Below are 17,060 nucleotides of genomic sequence, written 5' to 3' on the forward strand. Positions count from 1 at the left end.
AATGGAAATACAATCCCACCTGTTTCTCCACTGGAGCTCCACTTGACAGCCCTGTAATGAGGAACTGTGCAAATTTCTTCTCCTTTACTGTACTGACAGCCTGGAGGGTTGATACCTTATTCAGCCGAGCAGAAAAGCACAAAATAAGGCAATTTTGGCAACAATTTTGAATCCCCTGACCCTGCAGCCTCGTGGTTTTGGAGGTGGTTTGGAGTTCACGAGGTGGGGAGCAGGAGCAGCAGGTCTGGGGTGGTCCCTGGGGCATCTCCTGCTGTTCTCAGCAGGACAGGGGTGTTTGAAGAATGAAATGTTTTCCTGGAGTGCTTTTGGGTTTCCTGGTTTGGAGAGGAAGGACTGGTCGGCTCCAGTGGCAGGTGCTGGATCTTTTGGGTGGCTGAGCTGGGTTGGACTGGGATTAGAGCTCTTAATTTGATAAAAGGGGCATAGAGGATTTGAGGATTAGGGAATGGTGTGGCCAGCAGGAGCAGGGAAGTGAGGAGGCACCTGGAATTCTGTGTCCAGTTGTGGGCTCCTCATGGAGTGAGGGACATGGAGGGGCTGGAGCATGTCCAGGGAAGGGTCTGGAGCCCCAGGAGAGGCTGAGGGAGCTGGGAAAGGGGCTCAGGCTGGAGCAAAGGAGGCTCAGGGGGGACCTTGTGGCTCTGCACAAGTCCCTGACAGGAGGGGGCAGCCGGGGGGGTCGGGCTCTGCTCCCAGGGAACAGGGACAGGAGGAGAGGGAACGGCCTCAGGCTGGGCCAGGGGAGGCTCAGGGTGGACAGCAGCAGGAATTTCCCCATGGAAAGGGTTGTTAAATATTGGAATGGGATGTCCAGGGAGGTTTGGAGTCCCCATCCCTGGAGGTATCCAAGGAAGGACTGGAGGTGGCACTGAGTGCTCTGGTGGGGATTGGGCACAGGTTGGACTCGATGATCACAGAGAACTTTTCCAACCTCAGTGGTTCTGTGGCTGTGTTTACAGCATAAATCAGAAGAGGTTCTAGGTGTGATCTTAAGCTGTCATTTGGGACGTTTAGGAAATATTACAGGTACCTTTATGTGTTTTTCACTTGGAGGGACAGCCTATGAACAGTGAAATATCCTGTTTACCAAGCCAGTGCTGTGTTAAATCTACATTTTCAAGAGATGCCTTGAGATGGAAATCGCGTTTCTGAGTATGACTTTACATTTCAAAGGTATAAAAAGCATCTGAGAAAATGTAAATAAATAAAAAAATGCCATGAACAGGGAAAGGTCAGCTGCACACAGTTTGTTGTATGATCCTGCCAGTAGCATCTGTTCGCTGTTATTGTTATAAAAATGTGACTTCATTAGATTTTGGATGAATCATGAGTTAGGGAGTGATGTTGTAGCTGCCTTGTAGTGGGATCAGCCTGTCAGGGCACATATGTTGGGAGTCTGGCTGGGGCAGGCGGTGCTCCAGGAGCCACATGGCCTTGGGGGATGGAGGATGGAGCCTTTCTGCTTCCTGAGCCCTGCTCAGGACCAGCTGAGGGTGGAGAGGATTGGATTTCTGAGCTGTCTGAGCTGGCTGGGGCACTGAGTCAGACGATGGCTGGGTCTCACCCAGCTCTGGGAGACAGCATCTGCAGCTCAGAGAGCACACAAGTGACAGCCCTGCCTGGCCCCTGGCCACTGCTCTGGCACAACTGAGCTGTTTGGGGTGAGAAATGAACGTCCTTCCTCCTTTCTGGAGAAGTTTTTCCAGGGGAAGAGGCAGGAGGGGTTGAGCATCTGCTGTCACAGAGTGCTGTGCTCGGGGCTGGAAGGGCTGTGGCCACATGGCCCCATCCTGTGTGGGCTCAGGGATGTGGGGCTTGGAGAAGCCACAGGGAGCTCCTTGTGCAGCCCTTGGCTCAGCAGAGAGCACCAATTCCTCCTTTCCCAGTCCCTGGCTCAGCAGAGAGCACCAATTCCTCCTTTCCCAGTCCCTGGCTCAGCAGAGAGCACCAATTCCTCCTTTCCCAGTCCCTGGCTCAGCAGAGAGCACCAATTCCTCCTTTCCCAGTCCCTGGCTCAGCAGAGAGCACCAATTCCTCCTTTCCCAGTCCCTGGCTCAGCAGAGAGCACCAATTCCTCCTTTCCCAGTCCCTGGCTCAGCAGAGAGCACCAGTTCCTGCTCCTGTCTCCCCATCCTGTCTGCCCCTCCCCGAGGGCTGGGAAATCCCTGCAGGACAGTCACTGAAATCTGCTTTTCTCAGAAGGCACCATCCCATCCCCTTGCATTTCTCTGGCTCCCAGTTATACCTTTATTTTTTTCTGCTTCTTGCTGTTGAATCATTCACTTTGAGGGTTGCCTTTGAAATCTGTGTCTGAGATCTGCACTGGAAGTCACTTGTTGCTTGAACCTTGATTGATTATTACCCAGCTCCTCCAAAGGGATAAACTCTCCTGGTTTTGGCACTTCTGGAGTGCGGATTTTGTGTTAATTGTATGGAAAGCTGCACATACTGAGTAAAAAGCTGATTATTACGACACAAGGGCTGTTTTTCTGTCAGGATTGGACCATCCTGTGGGAAGAGATGTTCTTCCTGAGAAGAGCTCAGTCCTTGCTGGCTTCCCTGGACTCTCAGTGCCTGGGGAATCCTGAGCAGTGCTGAGGCAGGCGCTGCAGATCCAGGTGCTCCTGGCTCCCTGTGCAGTATTTTTCTCATCATTCATGGAGAAGCAGTCCAGACCGGAGACATTTATCACGACGGGGAAGATAGAAGTGATTTTTGAGGGCAACAAAGTTCAAAGACTTTGTTGTAAGTCTTCAGGATTAAAGATTTACTTGATGCATCTTCCCCTGTTTAATAGACAGGAAGAGATGAAAGGGAATTTCTATAAAGATTTTCGTTCATACTTAATGATGCCACTATTAGATGAGCTTTGGCACAGTGTCCTGAGCCATGAAGCTTTAAAACCAACCTTTTTTAAACATTAAATGACCTTTTTTCATCCTCTGGCTTTAATAAATAAAGATTAGTTCAGCCTCATTACCTCCCCAGTCCTGGGGGCTGGCTCAATATTTAGTTAAAGTAACCAGTCTCCCAAAATGAGCACATTTTGCTGGTTTCCTATCCCAAATCCCACAGGGAGACTGGAAGCTCTGCTGGAGTTTCATCTGGGTTCTAGGAATGCTGCTGCCACTTCCATCCTGGATCCAGGTTCTCCATCTGAATTCCTTATTTTCCAAAACTTGCACTTTCCCCTTCCTCTTGTATTTGCTCCCAAAGTTCAAATTTAACCAGAGCTGAGTAGGGAAAAGAGTTTGCTGTTGTTATTTTGGGTTTCTCCCCTTCTCCCCTTCTCCCCTTCTCCCCTTCTCCCCTTCTCCCCTTCTCCCCTTCTCCCCTTCTCCCCTTCTCCCCTTCTCCCCTTCTCCCCTTCTCCCCTTCTCTCCTTCTCTCCTTCTCCCCTTCACCTTTAAGGAAGTTTTCAAGATTCTCAAAAATAAGAATAGAAAATCCCATCCTGAATAGAGAGGAAAAAAAATCTTTGTGCAAACTTTTTTGCCTAGCTGGCTTGAGGAAGTGATTCAAAATGCTTTGGTTTTGACTGTTTTTATACTTAAAAATAATTTAAATGTACGTCAGTGAAAGTGGATTTTGTTTGAAAGCTGCCAATTAGGAAAATACTTGAAAACATTCCCTAATTTAGTGATTTTGAAGCTTTAAATTAGAAGCTAATGAATCTGAGAATGCTGACATCCACTCCCCCACCGCTGATCTTTAATTTCGCAGCATCAGCACCTGAGCAGGAGCTGCATTTGGTGATGTTCATCAGACTCAGCACTTGGATTTGCCCTTCCCTGCGAGCAGGGCTGGAGGAAATGTTTTGTCAGTGAGAAACTTTCTCCTCTGCTTCTCTCCTGGAAAAGTGGAGTTTGTGGCAAATTGTTCTCCCAGCTTTGTTGTAATTAAAAGCAGTCACCAGTCATATTAATATCCTAAAACCCCGCTCCCGGCCTTGGAGGAAAGCACAACCCTTTTTGTTGCATAATGAGATTAGGATGAACTCAATTTAGCTCCCATAAAACTGGGAAAAGATAGGAAAAGAAGAAATTCTTGAGTGTTATCAGGATGTGAAGTAAATCAGGCTGGTGTGGGCCATCTTTGGGCTTCCACTGCTGGGGTTAGGGCAGGGCAGACACAGAGATGCTCTGCAGTTGTGCCAGGAGAGAAAAGATCCCACTGGGAGGAGCAGGACAAGGCTGGGAAAAGAGCCCTGAGACGTGGTGCAAGCTGGGTGTTGAAATCGGGCTCTGTTTTGAGGCTTTTTGGGTCAAAGCGAGTCTCAGGGGCAGGAAAGCCAAAGGAAAAGGAGCCTGGGCCCCAGCCAGGGGGGTCTGGGCTGTGTTGGAGACTCCGTGGTGGCAGTGAAGGGTGACAGGAGCAATGAGGAGCTCCCAGGCACAGCCCAGATCCCTCTGTGGATCCCTCAGTCCCACCTCCAGCACAACATCCCAGAGCTGCTCTAAGCCTGGTCCCAGTCAGCTCTGCCTTCCAAATCTGGGTGTCCTGCTCTTGGGACTCAGGGTGTCCCTGCTGGGTTTTATTTCAGTTCTCAGCTCATTTTTGCTTTTCCCTACCAAAAACCCAGCTCCTCATGAAATTCTGGCACGAATGCTCCACTCCTGAATCCTTTTTGCCTTCCCTCAAGAAAACAAAAATAATACCCCTCCCCACCTCCCTCTGCCTCACACAGCTCTGAGTGGGCAGCCCCAGGAGCTGGGTTCAAGAGTCAAGTGCCTTCTGTTTGAAAAATATTTGTCTCTCCCCACCCACGGCTGCCCACGTGCTTCCTGAAATATTCCAGCTCTCAGCTCCCTTTCAATGCTTCCACAAAGGAACCATCCGGGGGTTTTTGGGGACGTTCTGCCTTTGTTGGGATGTGAGGCAGTGCCCGGATCTGCGTTTTTGGGGCTGGACAGCTGGATGTGCCTCTCTGGGAGCACCCAGCCCGTGTGGCAGTGGGTGCTGGGAGCCTGGCAGTGTGGGTGGCTGTGCTGTGCCATTCCAGCAGGTAAAACAGAGGCTGCTGCCGAGATTTCACCACCCACCTGTCTGGCAAGACCTGGGGAGTGGGAGAAGCAGCGGGAAAGGCCACGTGTGGGAAGGAGGATGCGCCATCGGGTGGTGACGGGAGCAGCAGCGGAGCTCCTGCAGGGATCAGGGAGCGTGGGCACGGGGAGGGGAGTGCGGATCCCAAGCCTAACCGGTGCCAACACCTTCTTCCCCCCACAGCTGCCATCCTGGATGACCCCATGGAGTGCAGCAGAGGGGAGAGGCTCTCCATCACCCTGGCCAAGAACCGCATCAACCGCGCGCCCGAGCGGGCGGGCAAGGCCAGGGTGGAGGTGGACATCTTCGAGCTGCTGCGGGACAGCGAGTACGAGACGGCAGAGACCAGTGAGTACCACCCCAGAGAGCCCAGCCCTCCTCCCTGCCGGCTCCCAGGGGGTGTCTGGCACACTGAACTTGTGATTTTGTGGCAGTCAAACGGGGACAGAGAGAAAAAAATTCTCTCTCAGTTCCTTTGCTCCTCGCAGAGAGCAGTTTTCATTCGAGGTGAAATGAAATGTGCTGGTGTGAGCCCAGGCGTGCACTGAGAGGATCCCTGCCCCCAATAAGCTTTGCCACCACTCAGTGGCTCGGGACAAATAATTTCCTTTAATCTGCCTGTCAATAAGCAGGGGTAATGCTGATCCTTTGTCGAGCACTTAATGGTGAGCAAGCAAGAGACTCTCGGGCAAGTTGGGTGCAATTAAGTTGTTTTTAAAACCCTGTGGAATCCTGTGTGTCAGCAAACATGACAGCTCTTCCCAGAGCTCGAGATTGGCAGCGGATTTATTTACACCAAGTGAAGTTTTTCAAGTGATGTTTGAAATCATGGGGATGAAGAAGAGCTAATTTCGAAAGAGCAGCAGATTTCCCATGGCACTTTAAGGTCCCTTAATGAAACTGTTCTTTATTAGGGCTGTTCCTCTGGATGCCCAATGTGCCAGTTCTGTGCGGGTGAATAAAAAAGGAATTGATGGTCACTGTCCCACAGTTTGAAAGAAACCCTAAAGGTCTATGGTAGTGCTTTCCTGTAAGAGGGAAACCCTTTGGAACAGGAAATCCTCTTTATAGGATCATTGTCAAGCTGACCTTTAGAGTTCAAGAGAGGGCTATAATTTTTTAGTACCACTTGGCTCAAAAAAGCTGGAGGAATCCTTTTAAATAACAGGGTTTTTAGACTCGTTTCCCAGTGGTTCTGCATTCCAAGCCTGTGTGATTTGCAGAGTATCCCCAAAAAGTGGGGCAGAGTGTTGTGGTTTGGGGCTGGCTGGCTTTTCCCGGAGTTTTGCTGCGTGTTGTGCACAGCCCTGAGCATCCCTGTGCCCAGCAGTGCTGAGGATTCTCCAGGTGAGCTGGCAGAGCAGGCTCTGTGGGACCAGCACATGGCTCCTTCATTTCCTGAAGGAGCATTTGCATTATTTATAGCCTTGTGCCGTTAATAAAGCGCGTCTCAGCGAGTACCTGGGCGCTATTTATAGAGCCTGTCACCCAGGAGCAGCCCAGATCAACCCCAGCTCAGCGACTCTTCCACCCAGCACTTCTCCACTGCTTTGGATCCCTCATTTTTTTTCAATATTCTCCTGGTCTTCCCCCATCTCCATTGTGCACACCCTCTTGTCCCCTCCCTTGGCACAGCATTAGGGCAGATCCAGTGTCCTTGACCAGACCTTGCAGAAGGGATGGGAATTGCCTGGATTGCATGGAATCACAGAATCCCAGACTGGTGTGGGTTGGGAGGGACCTTAAAGCTCATCCAGCTCCACCCCAGCCTGGCCTTGGGCACTTTCAGGGATCCAGGGGCAGCCACAGCTTCTCTGGGCACCCTGTGCCAGGGCCTTGCCACCCTCCCAGGGAATGATTCCTTCCTGATATCCCATCTATCCCACCCCTCTGCCAGTTTGAAGCCATTCCCCCTTGTCCTGTCACTGTCCATCCCTGTAAAAGTCTCTCCCTGTCTTTCCTTTTCCCTCCCTTCAGCTGGAGGGGACAATGAGGTCATCCCAAAGCCTTTTCTTTTCCAGGCTGAACAATCCCAGCTCTCCCAGCCTTTCCTCACAGCAGAGCTGCTCCATCCCTCTGATCACCTTATTGGCCTCCTCTGGACTCACTCCAAGCTCATTCCCAGTTTGCCCCTTAAAATATCCCAAATCTCCCTGCAAGACTCCCAGAAAATGAGAAAATGCCTCATTTTCCTGAGCCTTCTTTGTCTTTGAAGGACCCGGCAGCATTTTTAGTTCCATTTTTGTTCCTTCCTTATAAATATCCTGTGTGTAGCAGCATTCCTGGCCTTTAATTTTGGGAAGGAGACTTGATTGCAGTGACCCCCGAGCTGCTGTAAGGATCAAGAAAAGGATTTCTGTCTTATTTCCAGCCTGTAACACTGCTCAGGAATTCTTCTCTTGGGAGGTTTCTCAAGGAGAAGAATATTAATTGGCTGAGAATGAAATATTATGCAAGAAATTGTTGATTTCAGCAAATTGTGTTTGGGGAGGAATTGGAAACAGGGCAGGTGAGGAAGAGGCATCTCCCATTTCCAGTTTTCACCTTGGGGCGATTTTCTTTGTTTTCTTTACTTGGATTTATAGAGTAGAAATTGGAGCAAATGGACTTGATTTTGGTGAATTTTGCAGTGTGTTATTTGCCTCTTCTTCAGAGCGGAAAAAATGTCTGGAAGCTTTTCTTAGAAAAGGAATAATCTGGATTCTGTATAGCTCTGCTATTAATGTCACTGATGTTATTCTTGATTTATCCTGGTGGCAGAGGAAAATCAGATCCCCTAACTTAAATTTCAAGGCTTTCATGGCTTTCAAATGCTTCAATACATTGCTGGTATTTGTTATGACACACAATATTAATAAAAACTGTTGAGATGTTTTAACCTGTGACTGCAGAGCTGTTTACAGCTGTTTAATGCTGTTCTCACATTTCACACCCTTTGATTCACTCTGAAATATCACAGCTCCATGCTTAGCTGACACATCTGGGAATGCTGGGATTACACCATGTATTGCATATACAAGAGGAGGAAGAGATTTGGGAAGTTAGGTTTTTTCTTTGGGGATTTAGGGGTTGGGTTTTTTTGTTTGTTTTGGTTTTTGTTGTTGTTGGTTTTGGGGTTTTTTTTGTGTTTTTTTTTTTTTTTTTTTTGTTGTTGTTGTTGCTTGGTTTGATTTTCATCCTGTTTTTTGTTTTTTTTCTGGAGCTGTTTTCCTCCCATTTTTCCTTCTGCCTGACTCAAATGCTTTAATGCAAAATCTCAATTGCTCCAGCAGTAAAACCTGAGTCAGTCCATCACATTCATGCCTGGTTTGCTATTCCAGCTTCAGATGTGAATGAACACAAACTTTGGCTGTTCCTGTGTGATTTTAAGGAGGTTGCAGGGAGAGGTTATGGGCAGAGCCTTTTTTTTTTTTTTTTTGCTGTTACAAGGAAAGCCTGTTCCCCCTTTGTGTTTGATGTTCCAGCTCCTTTTGTGCAGCTCCAGAACGCCTTGTTTAATCATGTCTTGATCTAAACCACCTTGTTCCATTTGATGCCCGGGCAGGACAGATTTCCCTGCTTGTCACCCTGTCCCCTACGGCCTCGTGAGCCTTTGAAGCTCCTCTTTGTTGTGAATCCAGACACGCTGGGGCAGCTCAGGATCAAGAGCCAGCGAGCAGCTGGAGAGTTGCAGATTTTGATTTATCCACACCGGTGTTTCAAAGTGCCCTTTCACAGGGTGTCCTCGTGTTGTTGTTGTTGTTACCTGTGCCACCACTTTTATGGGGATTTCATGTTTCAGCCTGCTCTGGTTATCGTGGAATCATGGAATCACAGAGGGGTTGGGGTTGGAAGGGACCTTAAGGATCGTTTTCTTTCACCCCTGCCATGGGCGGGGACAACTTCCACTATCCCAGGTTGTTCCAAGCCCTGTCCGACCTGGTCTTGGAAACTTCCAGGGCGTCCCCAACCTCTCCAGAGGTTGCAGGTTCCTGTCAGGAAGCCCAAGGGATGCTCCAGGAGCATCCCTAGAACCCCTTCTGTTTATGCACTTGGTGTTTTCTCTCTGAGAATCCCATGAGCAGTCCCTGTCTCTGGAGATCTCTGCTGTGTTTTGCAGGCAGGGAGCTGCTGAGGTCATTGCACACCTTCCCTGCTCATTTTTTTGGAATTAGAGCCAGGAATCTTCTCTGCATTCTGTTGGAAACTCTTGGCTCAGGTATCTCTGTGCACTGAAAGAGATGCTGTGTTCTGCCCCTCTCTCTGGAGGGAGCTTTCAGCCCTGCTTTGAACAGGATAAATTTGGATAAATGTTTTCCAGGTGCCCTGGCATCTCGGGAAGTGAAAGACAGACTCTGCCCATGTCTGAGGGGATGTACATCCATTTATCATCAGAGCTACTCATTTGTTGTGCTTTTTCATGTTCAAAAATAAGTTTGCAGGTCTGCCTGGCTTTAAAAAACACCTTGCTGCATCCCAAGTGTCCAAACCTGGACTTAATTCCCAAATATATTCATGGAAACAGTTGTGAAAGGAGGGTCACTGTGCCCTGAACACACACCTGATCCAGGACGGTCAGTGGTGCCCATGGTAAAGAGGTTCTTAAAGTGATGCCACTTCATTGTCCAGCATTTCCTGAGACCCTGAGTTCTAAACAACATCAAAATTGGGACAGAAACCCAGAGCTGGTGGAGCCTGCAGCACTCACAAAGTGCCCTGCACAGCCCACAGCTCTGGTGGTGCCCAGGTGCTGGAGAATGAAGGGATTTGAGTGGCAGGGGCTCTGTAATTGTCCATAGTTACGGTCCCTGTCATTATCATGGATGGATTTGGGATACAGGACCAACATTTCCTCATCCCTGAATGCCCACGGCAGTAGCAAGGTCGAACCTTTTCTCCCTGTGAAGACCTGACAGCATCAGGTAACGCTCTGAAATAGGAAATGTGCTTGGATTACAGGAGGAGCTTTCCAAATGTGGTCAAAACCTTTGCCTCAGGCACCTCCACTTTGTTTCCATTCATTTTCCTTCATTTTTGTGGATGTTCCCCCCTGGTAGTGACAAGCCAGGTCTTTTTCTTCCTCCATTGTTGCTCCTCCGTTGCTATGGCTGCCTAACCCACTTTTTGTCCCTGCTACCAGGCACGAGGAGCAAAGCACTCACCAAACTTTCCCGTCAAAATTTTCCCCAGGAACTTTTTCCTGGTGACCTGTGGATAAGGGAGGGCTTGGAGCAGCTCCTTCCTCCTGGATGCTGAATGGCAGAGCTGAGAGGGACTGGTGAGTGCTGCTGAGGCAGCAGGCGAGGCTTTCAAACCACTGCTGCTCTTTATTTAAAAGGATCTTCTGGAGAGGTGTAAGTGGCTGTAAATTTTTTAAGCACAGAGGAGAAGCAAGCCCTGGATTTCCTTTGAAGGTGCTGCAGAAAAATATCCCTCGTTCTGGAGGAGATTGAGTTGTTGGAGGGCGAGGGAGCTCAGAAAGAAGGAAAACCCAAGAGGAGATGTTTGCATTTCATGAGCACTTTCTGTAAGAAGTCGGAGCAATCAGTGGGGACTGGGGAGGATAAGGAGTTTTTCCTTCAAAGGAGAAGTAAAACCAATTCCCCAGAGTGCAAAACTAAATGACATTTGGGCCTCTTCTTCCAGATGTGAGGCTGGGAAGGCTTGAGGAGTCTAAGGGCGGAGATGACAGAATCACAGAATGGTTTGGATTGGCAGGAACCTTAAAGATTCCATTCCCTGCCATGGGCAGGGACACCTTCCACTATCCCAGGGTGCTCCAAGCCCTGTCCAGCCTGGCCTGGGACACTTCCAAGGATCCAGGAGCAACCACAGCTTCTCTGGGAAAACTTGGACCTGGACATGTTCACTTCCCAAACCCCACACTCAACCCCACACTCGCTGTTCTAAACCCACCCCAAGCACAGTGTAAGCTTTCATTTCACTTCCAGCCTTGATTTAAAGACTCAAAGTTGCTAAAAAACCTGCTCTGATCTGTAGCTCAGCAGTTTTGATGATGAATTCACTCTACTACCAAAAAAAACCCACGTTCAGATTTGAATTTTTCCTGCTTGGGTAACTCTTCACAGCTCTTCACAACCCTCACAGGAGCTGGTCTGAGGTGCAAGCCAGGGGAGGAGGCAGGTTTGATACTGAAGAGCCCCAGTCTTTAAAATCTCAGCTTTGTGATGCAGTGGTTTGGTTTTCACACACAAAAATGCTGTGAGCCAGAACTGAGAAGAGTTCTGGTGCCTCTTTTCTCCCTTTGGTGCCTCCTTCCTCCCCTTCAGTATCCAATTTCTTCAGAAAGATTCCAGTTGAGCAAATGTGGCTTTTTCTGGGGAAAAAGCTGGGTGTGTGAGGATGCTGAGGCAGCTCTGGCTTTGCAGAAGGAGCCGTGGCCAGCACAGGAGGCTTTTGGAGCTCAGGGATTGAGGCATGAGGGGCTCTCACCTTTTGTTCATGAGGTTTTTCCTGCTCTGCTGGAAGGGTTCTGAGCACTGCAGGGGATGGGGATGGCAGCAGGGAGGTGACACCAGCTGGGCTGCTCCTGGGAGTGCAGTTCAGCTGGATTTGTGCTGTGAATTAAAAGGACAAAAAAAGGTTGCAGTTTAACCCGGGGAGAGATTTAACTTGTTCAGTTTGTCAGGTGTTTTTTTATGGCTCCGCTAACCTTGGTGGCGTGGAGCCAGAAGATTTAACTCCTGCCAGGGAAAAAATAACACAAAACAAATGAAAACCAGCAAAGTAATCCTTATTTTCACACTGAGTTCTGCAGAGATGAGGAGAGACATTCCTGGAAGTCTGTTTGATGCTTTGAAGCCAGGTCGCTGCTGTGTGTAGCATCTTCCATGAAGTTCAGTTCATGTTTTAACCTGGGGACAGAAAGGGGTGGTACAAGGCAGTCAGAGATGAGGCTACTGGGATGGGAGGGGAGTTTAGGTGGGGTTTTAAAAGGCTGGGGAAAGATGGAGAGTGCCACAGGCAGGGTGACAGTGCTTCAGGGGGTGTGAGGGGATTTTGGGGATGGAAATGGCCGAGAGGGTGTTGTGTGAAGGAGATGATGCCATGTCCTTCTTGCTGAGGTGCAGCAGGCACTGTAAGCACGACTGTCTGCTGGAAGTTGGGACAAATTCTGACGCCTGTTCCCTCTCTCTGGTGCCCACAGTGTGCCAGATTCTCCCCAAAGGCGTGGTGGGAGTCCTGGGACCTTCCTCCAGCCCAGCCTCCAGCTCGATTATCAGCAACATCTGTGGGGAGAAGGAGGTAAGTGGAGAGGTTCCCCTGTGATGGTCAGAGTGGACAGCGTGGTTTATCACCCCTCCTCCTAATGCACAACTTTTGAAATGTCTTCCTTTTCCCTTTCCTCCCTCTTTCTGCCTCCCTTTTCCTCTCTGCATCCCCTTTTGCTCCAGCTCCCCTCACATCCATCACCAACACAGCCACGTCCCCACTGACTGAGGGGTGCAAACCCCAAAGCTTGCCCTGCTGGATGCAAATCCACAGCCCCTGCTGTGACATTTCTGTGCATGTACTTGGGAGCTTCATGTTTGCTGCTCTTCCACCCAGTTCAACCCCTTTTTTCATCTGTGTCCGGACTATGTGCTGGATTTAATATTTTATAAGCCTCGAACCATCCTACACTGATCTGGCTCTGCACACGGGAGAAGAAATTGAGTTCTCTTCTCATAGTTCATCCCTTTAAAGCCAGATAACATCTCTCAGCCATTTAGTGGCTCTCTCTGGAGCCCAGCCTCCAAGGAGAGGAGGCTGGGACTGAGCACTGTAAATAATTTGCATTCACAAATGAGTGCTGTTCATTGTTCCTGGAGTGTTGAGGAGAGGGAAGGGATCTTTCAGCTCTAATGCAGGGGGCTGCAGCAGGAGGGGGTATTTTGTAGTGCTTTCTCCTGCTAAACGTCCTGGACATATGCTCCATCCCAGGAAAGGCAACTCTGCAAGTGTTTTTCCTCTGAAATTCAGATTCAATCCAAGCCTCTGATCTGAGGCTTCTGATTTATTTTTCTCTTCAGAAAGGAGAGGTGAGTGCTGGTGCTCTCCGGAGGTGTTTGATTCTCTCTGCTGCCCTCCAAGCGGTGTAAGCCTGCAGTAACTCCCTGGGATTTACATCCCAGCAACATCATCTGGTGCCACCGTGTCAAACATGGCACAGAGCCCAGCCAGAGCCCCCTGTGCCTACAGCCAGCCCTCAGGGAAAGGGAGCAGTGTCCCCAGGCAACCACCGAGCACCAGGTGGAGGAACTGATGTTCACTGGGGGGATGAAGCTGTCCTGTGTTACCCCTCCTGTGCCTCTGGCCCAAAGAATCCCTTCCCACCTGTCCAGAAAGGGGAGTTGCACTGGGGCAGAGCTCTTGGAAAGGAGAGGAGGACTCTGGGGCTGGAGGCAGGGGATGAACAGGGCTGTGCTCAGCTCTGGGAGCTGATGTGATGGTGGATTCCTTCCCCTCTGTCTGCACCTCTCTCTTGAGTCCCAGGCTGGGTCTGGATGACTCCCAGGAGTGATCAGGATGCTGCCAGGAGCTGCCCTGTCTGCTCTGCTTAGAGGAATCCACCTTCCCCTCCTTGGGTGAGGGCTGCGGGCTGGAATCAAGGCAGATAGCAGCTTATTACTCCTTAACTTCCCCTTGCTAACCAGCAGCTTCTGCTGTCAGTGAAGCAGCCATCACAGGCTGCTAATCGGCTTTCCCAGGAGCAGAGGGGTGGGAGGCAGGGGCTGATGGCTTCGGAAGGACTGATAACAGAGGGAAAGAGAACCTGACACGCGGCTAACGAAGCTGTGGCAGATGTTTCCCTTTCCCCGACTTCTGTTTCTTCCAAAATAATTCACCTGGCAGAAGGGAAACAAGATTGCCTCTCTTTATCTGGCTGAGCCCTCAGTGTCTGGGCTCGATCTGTGTGTCTGCCCACCCATTCCATGCACACTGGATGTGTAGCAGAGCTACCTCGGAGGGAGCCCTGAGGCTTCCCAGCTCCCGAAATTCCCTGCAGAGCAGCATCCTGCTCCAGCTGCTGCTCTGCTGGATCAATGACAGGCCCAGCATTGCCAGCACTGGTGGTTCCAGCCCTGTCTGGCTGCCTGTTGATCAGAAATGCCCAAAGCTCCTGGCTGCTTCGGCTGTTCCACCCCTGCCCAGCCTCGCCAGCGCGGGGTCATCCTGTTCTTGCCTTCATCTCTGCTAATTAATTACCTGGTGGCACCTCTGTGCAGCAGGCAGTGCATCACAGCACTGGATGATCCCCTGTGTCCCTCCCTGCCTGCCAGCCCCGAATGAAGGCTGGGCCCGGCCACAATTAGTGCCCCAGCTAATCAGGTTGAACTCACACGGAAGGTTTCCTGGGCTGTAATCACAGCCCCCGTTGCCTTTCGCTGAGTGGCTCAGCAAGACTTTTCCTGATCCACTCCTTCCCGTGGTTTTTCGTGGCTGTGATAATTATTTTCCTCTGCTGCTGCACGAGTCCCACCCTCCCCTCTTGACTCCAGTGGTGCTTCTGCAGTTTTATTGGGATATTCCACTTTCTGCCTGCTGTGCACTTCACACCACAGGCCCTTTATCGCAGATTTACTTGTTTTTATTTCTACTTCCTCTTTAATGATATTTTCTTTCCTCCTCCCCACGCTCAGGTTCCTCACTTCAAAGTGGCTCCAGAGGAGTTCCTGAAGCTGCAGCTCCAGAGGTTCACCACCCTCAACCTCCACCCCAGTAACACCGACATCAGCGTGGCCGTGGCAGGAATCCTGAATTTCTTTAACTGCACCACTGCCTGCCTCATCTGTGCCAAAGCTGAATGTAAGTCTTTGCCAGGCTGGGTTTGCCTGCCCCTCTGCTCCACCTCCTTCTTGTTTGGTGCTTGCTGGAGAAGGTCCCAGGTCCCCTCATGTCTCTTGTCAGAGCAGCTTTTTCCACTCCAGAGCAGTTTCTCCACCCTGGTGCCCCGTGGAGGTGTTTTTCAGAGGAGGAAAGGTCATGGGAAGAGATTCTCCTGCCTTCTGTTTGACCATCTGAAGAGCGTTTTGCTTCCACAGATGGGGCTTTGAATAAGAAAAAACAAAACTTTAAAAAAGGCTTAGGAGGATTATTTTTAGGCGAGTAAAGCACTTTGAAAAATGTCTTGCCCAAAGCCACATGCAGTTTGTGGCCTAAAACCAGGATTTGATTAATAGTCACCACAATGAGCTCTGCAGCCATACATGTGCTGGTGATGGTGCATCTGGACGCTGGAGTTCCCACCTCAGCGGGGCCACCTCCACCTTGGGGGGGCCACCTCCACCTTGGCGGGGCCACCTCCACCTCGGGGGGGCCACCTCCACCTCGGCAGGGCCACCTCCACCTCGGCAGGGCTACCTCCACCTCGGCGGGGCCACCTCCACCTCGGCAGGGCCATCTCCACCTCAGCAGGGCCATCTCCACTTTGGCAGAGCCAAATCCACCTCAGCAGGGCTAAAACCACCTCGGCAGGGCCAAAACCACCTCGGCAGGGCCAAAACCACCTCAAGCAGGGGCCACCTCCACCTCGGCAGAGCCACCTCCACCTTGGCAGAGCCAAATCCACCTCGGCAGGGCCAAAACCACCTCGGCAGGGCCAAAACCACCTCGGCAGGGCCATCTCCACCCCAGCAGGGCCATCTCCACCCCAGCAGGGCCATCTCCATCCCAGCAGGGCTCCTGGTGTGGCAGGAGCAGGCTCTGCATCCCAGTGCTTGGAGCAAAGCGTGTCCTGTTCTTCCTGAGGTCACTGTGCAGCAAGTGTGGGGTGGCCCTACAAATTCTGCCTTTATTGCCCTGTGCCAGGTCCATCAGCTCTGGAGTTTGCCAGGCAAACCAGCCTGGAAGAGGGGCTTTGGAGAGGCCGGTGGGTGCAGGGAGAGCTTTGGGAATGCTGCTCTCTGACTGGGCCGGGTGGAGGAAAGGCAGATCATTCCCAGTTAGCCCTGGGCAAACGTCCAGCAGCAGCTGGGTGAGCAGGGCAGTGCTGTGGGGGATTCCTGCACGGGGACACAAGGAACAGGAGTGTCTTTGCCTTTCCTTTGTGCTTTCTGTGCCCTGAGGACGGCGGGCACTCAGCTGAGGTAAGTCAGTAAATCACCTTCAGTGAGCGTGCCCACGTTTACCCCAGGAAAGGGCCTCGATCAAAATGATGCAATTAAAATCATGCAAATGGTCTCCCACATTACTCCCAGTGCTGGAATTTTTCATTGTCTAACCTTAACCTTAAGCAAGAAGGGAAGCAAAGATAATTAGGTTTTCTCAGCTGCCATGCAGGAGGCTCAGGGCTCTGCTGCCAGGAGCTCACAGGGCTCTGCACCCCTGCCCTGCTCCCCACTCCTGGGCCAGGTGCCTCCCACTGGGATTACCATGATTAATATGATTTTCATTTAGCTGGATCAAACCCTCTTACCCAAAGCAATTCAATTTATTTCACGCCGGTGCTGCTGCATAACTCAATATTTAGGGTGTGCTGAGTCCTTCCCACACCCAGGGAAGCAGTGGGACGGGAGCCTTTCATCCATCCTGCTCTTTGTGCTCACCAAGGACCTGATCTGAGCCAGGCTTGAAGCCCAACATACCCTGACTGTAACAGAGCACAGACAAGGCTTAATTGAGCTTCATGTAGGAGCACAAACCCTGATTTTCCCTCAGGACATGCACTGCTCCTAAGAACAGTCCTTAAACAACTAACTGGAGGCATTTCAGGCTTTTGGAAGGTTCCCTTGAGGCAGCTGAGGGGAGCACACGAGCTGCCTGCTCATCAGTGAGGAAATGCTGTTTTGAGGGATGTTATTATTTAGATCCCAGGAGGGGAAGTTGGTGCTCCTTTGGTTTAAGTGCAAGGCTGTGTGATGGGACCCCTGGGCCCTACCCTGCCACACTCATCCTGTCACATCCTTCCTCCGGGGACTGACTGTGATTTCCCCTGGCAGAAGCAGAAAATGACCCTTAAAGCCAAAGAACTTGGGCCAGCTTAAAGTTTAATGCCGTGGGGAATGCAAAATGTA

General features: G+C 50.6%; 1 protein-coding gene across 3 annotated transcripts in view; it reads left to right on the forward strand.

Moving 5' to 3' along the window:
• The window catches only part of GRIK4 (glutamate ionotropic receptor kainate type subunit 4), a 175,421-nt gene that overhangs the window by 101,822 nt on the left and 56,539 nt on the right, over positions 1-17,060 (forward strand). For 2 of the 3 annotated variants that reach the window (XR_011146575.1, XM_068994692.1), the window contains exons 3-5: positions 5,248-5,412; positions 12,212-12,309; positions 14,688-14,853. Coding sequence is in view for 2 of the 3 variants with exons in the window: in XM_068994692.1 (XP_068850793.1) it covers positions 5,248-5,412; positions 12,212-12,309; positions 14,688-14,853 (429 nt within the window). In the remaining variant the exon portion in view is untranslated. Of the gene's footprint in view, positions 1-4,911; positions 5,027-5,247; positions 5,413-12,211; positions 12,310-14,687; positions 14,854-17,060 lie in introns of those variants that run through there. The other variant, XM_068994693.1, reaches the window with a different exon arrangement.

The sequence above is a fragment of the Aphelocoma coerulescens genome, chromosome 24 (assembly GCF_041296385.1).
Source record: "Aphelocoma coerulescens isolate FSJ_1873_10779 chromosome 24, UR_Acoe_1.0, whole genome shotgun sequence".
NCBI classification, from domain to species: domain Eukaryota; kingdom Metazoa; phylum Chordata; class Aves; order Passeriformes; family Corvidae; genus Aphelocoma; species Aphelocoma coerulescens.